The sequence below is a fragment of the Triticum urartu genome, chromosome 7 (genome assembly GCF_003073215.2).
Source record: "Triticum urartu cultivar G1812 chromosome 7, Tu2.1, whole genome shotgun sequence".
Taxonomy (NCBI): domain Eukaryota; kingdom Viridiplantae; phylum Streptophyta; class Magnoliopsida; order Poales; family Poaceae; genus Triticum; species Triticum urartu.
Window position 1 is genome coordinate 106,980,732 of NC_053028.1, and position 10,282 is coordinate 106,991,013.

The 10,282-nt window shown below is 39.8% G+C and overlaps 1 protein-coding gene across 3 annotated transcripts; it reads right to left on the reverse strand.

Moving 5' to 3' along the window:
- Positions 1-2,889: 2,889 nt before the first annotated feature.
- LOC125524888 lies at positions 2,890-6,473 on the reverse strand. Of its 3 annotated transcripts, none has more exons than XR_007291026.1 (5): positions 6,064-6,473; positions 5,541-5,637; positions 4,803-5,131; positions 3,906-4,427; positions 2,890-3,700 (listed from the first exon to the last, which is right to left on the reverse strand). XR_007291026.1 is itself a non-coding variant. In XM_048689922.1 (4 exons), the coding sequence occupies exons 1-3, from the start codon at positions 6,300-6,302 to the stop codon at positions 5,045-5,047; spliced, it is 441 nt and encodes a 146-aa protein (XP_048545879.1). In that variant the 5' UTR covers positions 6,303-6,473; the 3' UTR covers positions 2,890-3,700; positions 3,906-5,044. The 3 variants fall into 3 exon arrangements, 1 of the variants encoding a protein (XP_048545879.1); XR_007291025.1 differs by having other exon boundaries at positions 4,803-5,136; XM_048689922.1 differs by having other exon boundaries at positions 3,906-5,136; positions 5,528-5,637.
- Between the last annotated feature and the right edge of the window lie 3,809 nt (positions 6,474-10,282).

Consider the following 10,282-nt stretch of genomic DNA (forward strand, 5'->3'; position numbering starts at 1 on the left):
GAATTTAGCACTAAATATGGACTTGACTCTGAGATAGTAGCTTCTTTCTGTGAATCCTTTGCTAATCATGTTGATCTCCCTAAGGAGAAGTGGTTTAAATATAATCCTCCCATTGAAGTAAAAGTAGTTACACCTATTAAAGTTGAAGAAAAGACTATTACTTATAATGATTCTGTTGTTCCTACTGCTTATATTGAGAAACCACCTTTCCCTGTTAGAATAAAGGATCATGCTAAAGCTTCAACTGTTGTTCGGAAGAGTAATACTAGAACACCTACACCCTCTGAGCAAATTAAAGTTGAACCTAGTATTGCTATGGTTAAGTATCTCTTGGCCGATAATATTGATGGGCATGTTATTTACTTCTGTGATGAAGCTGGTAGAATTGCTAGACCCGATACTAAAAATAAACATAGACCTATTGTAGGCATGCCTGTTATTTTTGTTAAAATAGGAGATCATTGCTATTATGGCTTGTGTGATATGGGTGCTAGTGCAAGTGCAATACCTCATTACTTATATAACGAAATTATGCATGATATTGCACCCGCTAAGATAGAGGAAATTGATGTTACAATTAATCTTGCCAATAGAGACACTATTTCACCAGTTGTGATTGTTAGAGATGTTGAAGTCTTGTGTGGGAAATTTAAATATCCTACTAATTTTCTTGTTCTTGGTTCCCCACAAGATGACTTTTGTCCCATTATATTTGGTAGACCCTTCTTGAATACCGTTAATGCTAATATAGACTGCAAAAAGGATGTTGTTGCTATTGGTTTGGGGGATATGTCTCATGAGTTTAATTTTGCTAAATTTCGTAGACAACCCCATGATAAAGAATTTCCTAGTAAATATGAACTTATTGGTCTTACTTATATTGTCGTGCCTTGGCGGAACCAATCTAGGGCTCCGATGGAGTTGTTCTGCTAGGGAAACTTCCCTCTGGGAGGGGGAAATCATCACCATCGATCCTCTCATCGGGAGGGGGTCAATCTCCATCAACATCTTCACCAGCACCATCTCATCTCAAATCCTAGTTCATCTCTTGTATCCAATATTTGTCTCAAAACATCAGATTGGTACCTGTGGGGTGCTAGTAGTGCTGATTATTCCTTGTAGTTGATGCTAGTTGGTTTATTCGATGGAAGATCATATGTTCAAATCCTTTATGCATATTAATACCCCTCTAATTATGAACATGAATATGATTTGTGAGTAGTTACGTTTGTTCCTCAGGACATGGGAGAAGTCTTGCTATAAGTAGTCATGTGAATTTGGTATTCGTTCGATAGTTTGATGAGATGTATGGTGTCTTTCCTCTAGTGGTGTCATGTGAACGTCGACTACATGACACTTCACCATTGTTTGGGCCTAGAGGAAGGCATTGGGGAGTAATAAGTAGATGATGGGTTGCTAGAGTGACAGAAGCTTAAACCCTAGTTTATGAGTTTCTTCGTAAGGGGCTGATTTGGATCCATATGTTTCATGCTATAGTTAGGTTTATCTTAATACTTCTTTTGTAGTTGTGGATGCTTGCAAGAGGGTTTAATCATAAGTGGGATGCTTGCCCATGGAAGGACAGTACCCAAGCACTGGTCCACCCACATATCAAATTATCAAAGTACCGAACACGAATCGTACGAACGTGATGAAAACTAGCTTGACGATAATTCTCATGTGTCCTCGGGAGCGTTTTCCTTTATATATGAGTTTGTCCAGGCTTGTCATTTGCTACAAAAATGATTGGGCCATCTTTCTGCACTTATTTACTTTTATCACTTGTTACCCGTTACAAATTACCTTATCACAAAACTATCTGTTACCGATAATTTCAGTGCTTGCAGAGAATACCTTACTGAAAACTGCTTATCATTTCCTTCTGCTCCTTGTTGGGTTCGACACTCTTACTTATCGAAAGGACTACGATAGATCCCCTATACTTGTGGGTCATCAAGACTCTTTTCTAGCGCCGTTGCCGGGGAGCGAAGCGCCTTTGGTAGGTGGAATTTGGCAAGGAAAATTTTATATAGTGTGCTGAAATTTACTGTCACTTCTTACTATGGAACATAATCCTTTGAGGGCTTGTTCGGGGTATCTTCACCCCGACCAGTAGAGCAAACAGTTGCTCCTCAACCTACTGAACCAACTGAAAATGTTTACTTTGAAATTCCTTCGGGTATGATAGAGAAACTGCTGGCTAATCCTTTCACAGGTGATGGAACTTTACATCTCGATCTGCACCTAATCTATGTGGATGAAGTTTGTGGATTATTTAAGCTTGCAGGTATGCCCGAGGATGTTATCAAAAAGAAGGTCTTACCTTTATCTTTGAAGGGAAAGGCATTGACATGGTTTATGCTATGTGATGATATGGGATCATGGAACTACAACCGATTGAAATTGGAATTTCATCAGAAGTTTTATCCTATGCATCTTATTCATCGTGATCTAATTATCTATACCTATACTAATTACAGACTTCCTACTAATTTCGACGTAAATTAGAAATTAGGAGCCGTCCATCTAATGGGACCAGGTTATTACGGTCTAGATTAACTCATAAAAGTTGCGAAAAAAAACTAAGAGATGCCCATAAAATATGAACCTCCACCTTTTTTCCCATAAAAATACCCTAGAAGCAAACCCTATTCTCTCGCTCAATCTCTGACCTCCCTCCTCTTTCACGTCTCTGTTCATACTTGTAAGAGTGCACGTGCAACGCACGTCTCCACCAATACACACATAAAATTCGTTTGAGTATAAAGTTTAAATTTGTATTCTATAAATTCTGAACAACAGAACAAGGCATGACAAAGATTAAATCGATGCACAACAATATGCATTTTTAACATCAACTCGTAAATAATTCAGGAACATAATATCAGATGAACATAAATATAGTGAGTAATCATGCATGCAGGCCATGTCTCAAATGATTTATACAATAAATCAAACATAAGGGACCTTACAAATTTTATGATAAAAGAACCAAGAGTAGACACTGAAGTGTTGCAATGCAATCTAAGGAAAACCCGATACATCTTGTCTAGCAGGTCTGGTTCTTGATTAAGCGGTGGCTGTTCGACACAATCCACATAAACTACAACCCTACTGTTACGCACCTGCACCCACCTACTTAAAAATATTGGTACATAATATGACATGTCTGCCTGCCAGTGATGATGAGAAAATGTATGCCAAGAATTAACAAATGCCGTGAATATGCTTTTTCCCAAACACAAGTGCTACCACGCATACCTATGTTATATTATAAAGGTCCATATTCAAGAAATAAAAATAAAAAACAAACACTAAACTGAGAGAGACGGACCAAGAAACCACACAATGGTGACAAAGAAACAGCAGTGATGCAGGGTGTGCGAAATAAAATATCATCTCATGCCGCAGGGCGCAACAGCGCATGCAGGTGCTGTCACTTCAATGAACAAGCCCATGGACCGCAATACCTTTTCAAGCCTATTCCTGCCATGCCTCTCTCCTCCTGTCGCTATCTGTCTCCTAAAGAAAGCCTGCTAATCGCCTGGTTACTGTACAAGCGTCTGCACTGCAGAATTCTCTAGCACGAATCTTGAACACTGCGGACCGACGGGATAACCGGGTGTCGTGGCACCCGGGTGTCGTCACACCTTTTCGTTTTCATGTTCAACATTGCTTCTTTGACTGTACTATTGATAATCTGGTTCAACACAAGCAGTGGCACAACTTCAGAAGTCAAATTTCAAGAATCTTTATTCAAGAGGTCAAATGAATTAAAAATATCATGAGTAACAAACATTCATCCTGGTGCTATTGTTATAAATAAATGTGCATTTATAGAAAATACGTGAATGAGAGGTATCTTTTTTCAATAATTTCTTGTTAGGACAGAAAACTATTAGTACCTTTGCTCAATCCCACAAGTAGTAGAAAGGATCACTGCTTATTGTGAACGTGAACTCCTGACCAGTTTTCAACGAGGCAAATCTTGAATACTAATTTCTGGGCCCTGAATGTGTTAAATCTAGCTTATATTAGAGCAGATAAGCTGGAATATGGTGAAAGAAGGGTCGGCATAAAAAGGTTTGATTACACTATTTATTGATAGAGCAAAATCATGTGCTTGCATGCGCATGCCAGACTTATAATTGACTCGTCCATAAGAGTCTACAAGCATGGTCTCAACTCTTTCACCAATTCAATAATTTTCTGGTGCGATGCATGGTCTCCATGTGACATATTAGCCGAGCCACATTGATGTCATCCTCAGCAAAATCCTAGATAATCTCCCTTGTGTTAGTTGAGGGACCAACTGTGCACATAATCCTCATTTTGTGCCTAACATTTGGTTTAGACCACCACATACACATTGGCTGATGTACTGTTATTTGATGAATATCCATAAGATGCTGGTAGTCCTCGTTTTCCTGTCAAGAAGTTTTCTTACAATTAATTTCAATGCATCAATTTATAAGGTTCCTTACCCACAGAACAATGCATTATATTCAACTTAGCGTTCAGCAATTAGTAGAGACATATGACATGATCATTTTGCACTTTACAGTACTAAGAAGACGACATGAGATAATACCAAATGCATTTGATTAAACCACAGTTCACTTGAAGAACAAGATCACAACCAACTAAGTTGATTATATTTCAAGCAAGTGCGCGGATCACAAAAACAGCAGCAGGTGTTCAATTCAAACATATATGCAGACATACAATAAGTATACAACTACAAAAATTAGGCTCCTGGTAAGCTGAGATGGCAATACATGTAAGAACTATACCAAACTAACCTGAGTATTGTTCAAAAACAATTGATATGTGCTCTCACCATAGAGCACAGATCATAACTTATAATTCAGAGATACGTGTGTGTTCTTACTGGGCACCTCGCTGCTATCTTCAGAAAAGAGGAATTGCCTTGAGATTGTGGAAGCCGTCGCCAGTCCAGATGGAGATCTTGCTCAGTGTGTAGCTCTCATCCAACTTGAAATCCATGTAGAGAGTAACAAGCTCGCCCCAACAATAATTCAGATCAGAAAAAGGATCCCACACATAGAAGATTAGATATGTGTTTCAAATGGATGCCCTCATCTAGCTGGTTCTTGTCATTCGACTTCGCCTGCGCTGCACATATACAGATACAGGTGGCACGAGGAAATCAAGATCGATTTTAAGTATAAAAGCATGCCCAGATTCAACCAAACTAATCAATGGACGATATATAATCACAGGTAAAAGCGCGCTATGAGAAACAAGCACTGTATATAATAACCCGCAAACATTTTTCACTTTCTCTCTCTCGCTCGCTACTCCATGGAACAAGAACAAATACTATTCGATACTTCTTGCATGTAGAAACTGCTCTAGTTTATTGAAGACTCGATGCACAATAGTTACACATGATTAGGCTTCTAATTAACTACTCTAGTAACTATTTGGTTTATCGAGGACTCAATGAAAGGAAGCACGCATCATCCAAACAAAATTGAGCGGAAGGCAGCGGAAGATCGCTTACTCGTCGTGGTTACCTGCAGCAGTACATTCTTCTGAAACTGGATGTTGACCATGTGTGGCTGCACACTGTCTGACCTGAGAAATATAAATCCGCCAACGATGAGGGTGCCCCTGCAGTTTGTAAGATCAACGATGATCTAAGAAGAAAAGCTATACCATGTGTTGGGGTGGAATGAGATAATGACAGGGTCAACCAATCCAACATTTATCTGTTTCAAGAAGAAAAGGGTAAACCATTTTCAATATGCCACTGAAGTTTGTCTACATTACATTTAGATTGATGTGAATATGAAGTCACAACAGATTGGACAGTTTGTCTATAACCTCTTCTTCCGAAATTTGTGAATCGAAAAGAAAAAAAAATCTGAATCAGCCTAGAAAAGCAAGGAACCACGCCTGCAAAATTGATTCCTATGCAGAAACGAAAATCCTAGAACTTGACATGGCCAGCATATGATTCACCGCAGCTCGATGGCTATAGCACACGACCGCAGGTATGGGCGCACGCATGAGGGAGAGCAGAGCACAGGGGCTTACCTAGGCCGGAGTCGAAGAAGCGTCTGGCCACCGGAGGCGCAGGAGGAGACATGGAGGGCAGAACAGCAACCGCGCCGGTACCCGCCTCCATCGGGCCGCTGACCGTGATCCGCGCTGCCCGAGGTGGAGCGGCCATGGACGCTGCGGATCCGCCGCCATGGTTGCTCTGCCCAGCCTAGAGAAGAAGGGTCAGGGAACCCGAGGTGGAGCGGCTGCGGACGCTGCAGATCCATCGCCATGGTTGCTGCGCCCAGCGAGAGAAGGGTCGGGAGGCACTGATTTTTCCTTTCTGACTGGCGGCGAGGCACCGAGTCGGATGGAATTGATCCACGTATCGCAGGCGGGGCCGTGCGGATTAGGGGACGCGGAGCGCGAGGGCTGTTCGCAGACCACGGCGTCTGCCAGGCAGAACAATTGATCTCAGACGTCAATCGGATTGTTACCCCATTGATGTAATATGAGTAGTAGGATGCGTTTAAGTTGAATTAATCTGAGGGTTCTGATTACTCCATGTACAGTTTACTGTGTGGTTTTAGGGGAGTTTATGTTTACTTTTTTAATAATAGTATAGATTAATAGTAGTATAGATATAGATTCTCATGGAAAAGAGATACACGATTTCTCTCAATTTGGAGCAACAAAGTTGGTAATGGATCCCTCTCTCAATGTCTCACGTCTCCCTCTCCCAAACCCTCATCTCTCTCTTCCTATCCACATGGAAACATATCTATGTCTCTCCCAATTGCAACAAGTTAGGGCATGGATCTTCTGTCTCTCCGAATTGCAACAAGGCAGTTAGGGTGTGGATCTTCTACGATCCTCTCCACATGGAAACAGATCGTGTCTCTCCCAAATTGCTGCAAGGAAGTTATGACATGCTTCTCTAATTTATGGCATGGACCTTCTGCGCTCCCGTCTACATGGAAACAGATCATGTCTGTCCCAAATTACAGAAACCAAGTTATGGCATGGATCTCCTGCGCTCGTGCAACTTATTACAATTTTTTCCCTCATCTAGATCAGGTTCGTCTTCTCAGTCCGCACACTGATTTTTTTTTAAATTCTTTTTGTCGGTTTGGATCTAATTCTTTTCATCGTGTCCTTTAATAGTGCAGTCTAGGGATTCAATTTTCTTTATCGTGCATCTACTTGAAGCAGATGATAGCGATGGCAAAATTAAATCAGTTTTCTCTATCCCTCCAAAAACAGGAAATAGATCTTTCTTCGACGTACAGAAAGAAACATGTACCATATATGTAGAAAAAGATACGTCCAAGTACAATGTCAATCCTTCCTGTACGGGTGGACCTCTATTTTCTCTACTAATTAAGCCTAACTTGGTCATTGACTCTCTCTGTGATTTGGCTTCCCAATCATAGTTTTCTTAATCCCTCAACCAAGGGAGGCAGGGTGGGGGATATGGAGAAGGACGGAGCTCCTGCTGTTGGTGGATGTTTGCCATGTTGTGCCATGGAGAGAAGGTAATCTTGAAGAACAATTATCTCACCAAGAAATCGACCATCCACGTTCCTTGCTGGCAGCATGACAAGACCTTGCCACGGTTGATGACTTCAACAAGGACGATTTTGATCATGGGCTAAGTAAAGCCCTCGGCGCAATAGAAGGGTAAGCATGAACACTATGATATGTCCAAAACAAATAAAAGAATCATGTTATGTTAGATATATAACATTATGATCGAGTGTTCCTGAATTGTAGTATTAATTTTTCTAAGAGCTTCTAGGCCACGACGGCATATGGGTCCAAGGAGTAGATGCATTGGCTGCAGTTTGAAGCCAATGGCTGCCAATTTTCTAAATGTCACCATCTCTGTTTTGTTTTATCTTATAAGTTGGAAATTTGATAACATGTGTTTGATGTTTTTCCTTCAAATCAAACTAATTGTAAGTCCTTCTAGGGCTGATGTTACCCAACATTACTATCTTCCAGAATTTAGGTCCGATGGGGTCTTCCCTTTTCACATGTGTGCATTCAGCTAAATTGCCATCTAATTGCTACCATCAATCACAAATGGAAGTGCAGTCTGAAAGTTATGGTACTTGATTTCACAACAAAATAAAAACCATATGATGCTCCAACATAGTATCTTCTAATTTCTAAGTTCGACTTAGAACGATGCACTTCGAAATTTACATTTATGCTATGCACGCATGCAGGTACACTGGAGCATAACTCTATCATCTACCTATGGAGGAATATCCAACATGGATGCTCTTAAGAGTACCCCTATGTATCCTTTTAATTTTTGTAACATGCACTCACTACTGCCTGCTTTTATGCACTTGATATGATGTTTTGACATGTATACTTAAATTTGTTATTTGTTCAAATTTTCCTCACACTTTGCTCAAGTAAAACATGTGCATGTTCAGTTTGTCTTCTTAATTTCTTGACCAATTTGTCAATGAGGCTAAATACCTACGGTTATTTTATGCCTATTGTCCTTTGAGATTGTTAAAATAACTTCCCCGAGATATGTGAACTGATGCTCCTGCTACTTTCGGACATTATATTATTCAGACTTCTATAAATATGTTCCCAACTGCGTATTTGCTTAGCTTATGGATTTTATTTCTTCCAACTTTATAAATTCACAAAGGATTAAAACAAGTCTGCCGAGTTGTTGGATTAAGTACATGTACGTCAAAACTTATGGTTCGAAACTTATGGCTTTTCAAGACTATTTGTCCCTCTTTTGCTCCTCTAATATATATTGTCCCTTTATGTTGGATAACCATTCACTTCTGTGCTAATTTTCTCGAGACAGTGAAGATTTTTTTACTACTCATGTATAGATATAAATTTTAATGGTCTTCACAATTCTATCAGTCAATAGAGACTTGAAGAAAATCCGGTCGATATAATATATACATTTTTCCTCACATATGTTACAAAGAGTATTTTAAGTATATTTACATACTCTTTTTTATTTCTATGCATGGACAATATATATTAGGCACAGGACATGCTCACTACTGGAATTCCCAATTTTGATGAGTGCCAAATGCACTCGGCAAAGGCCAAAAAAGAACACGGCAGCACTAAGAAAACACGACTATGCTGCATGCCTGCCAGCAATGTTTATTTTGCTGTGTTCTTTTCCACATGCACTTACTAGACAACTGCAAAAAACTTTGCCAAGTGCAGAACACAGTAACTCGGCAAACAAATGATAGAGACTGAGTGACGAGACATGGCGCATCTGGGTAGCTCTACTATGACCAAGTTTAACATAGTTTTGTCGTTTTCTGCACTCGGCAAACCTATGATCCAGAAGAGCTACCCAGATGCGCCATGTGTCGTGTTTAGGCAAAGGGGTCTTAGAGACGAGACATCTAGCCAAACAGTGATTCTGAATGTCCATGTTGGTCGATTGCTCACTTCATGCTAATATTTGATGTGTTTTCTGCATTAAAAACCCCCAGGCAGGTTGTTTTGAAAATCTGCGCCTGTTTCTATAGCATTTCGAGGATGAGCACATGGTCTATATTGTGCTGAAGGAAGCCTATGAACAAGCATCCTTAGGAATGAGATGGAGAAGATGGTTTCCAAGAAAGGGAAAAGCTAGGAAGTAAAACACGATTACTTTAGGATGATGTGAAAGCAGATTTTCTTTCAACAGTAGGTGGATTCTTAAGATAATGACAGGTTAACAGCGCAAGAGCTATGATAAGTCCTAACATGGTTGCTGGAAGATATATTTGTACAATAACAGGCATGCACATGCAGCTGTAGATAATATGAAATTAAAAAGAGTTTATATGAGATATTTAATTTCTGTGGCTGAATGAAAATTGCTGAACAAATTTCTGTAAGGTAGCAGCCCAATAGATTGTACAAATATGGATGCATGCATGTGATGATAGACACTATCATGTTAGATCTCGAATTAAGTGTATGTTACGCGTTATGTTTTGATTAGTTCTGAAGTGTCCAGTTTAACATATTATGTCTCAGACATTTGGAGAGGTATCAGATAGAAGAGTGTGTCCTTAATTCTGGGTTACCATCATGGTATGTAAGTTGAGCGAAAAAAATTATGGCCTTAATTCTGGGCAATCCTCAAGATACGTAAGGTGAGTCATATTAATAGATACTGTTTAAATAGATACTGTTGTCAAGACCCTCAATAGCATCTTTCAGACGAGTGCCACTTTGTATGGGATAAGAGATGCTTGCTCCATGTATATAATAACTT

Bases quoted from the DNA above. Each gene is read 5' to 3' on its own strand.
- LOC125524888 (XM_048689922.1), bottom strand. From the start codon at position 6,302: ATGGCGATGGATCTGCAGCGTCCGCAGCCGCTCCACCTCGGGTTCCCT. The intron at 5,638-6,063 runs GTAAGCCCCTGT...TACAAACTGCAG, and splicing joins CTTCTTCGACTCCGGCCTAG to GGGCACCCTCATCGTTGGCG. The intron at 5,137-5,527 runs GTAAGCGATCTT...GTATATGTGCAG, and splicing joins GCTGCAGGTAACCACGACGA to CGCAGGCGAAGTCGAATGAC.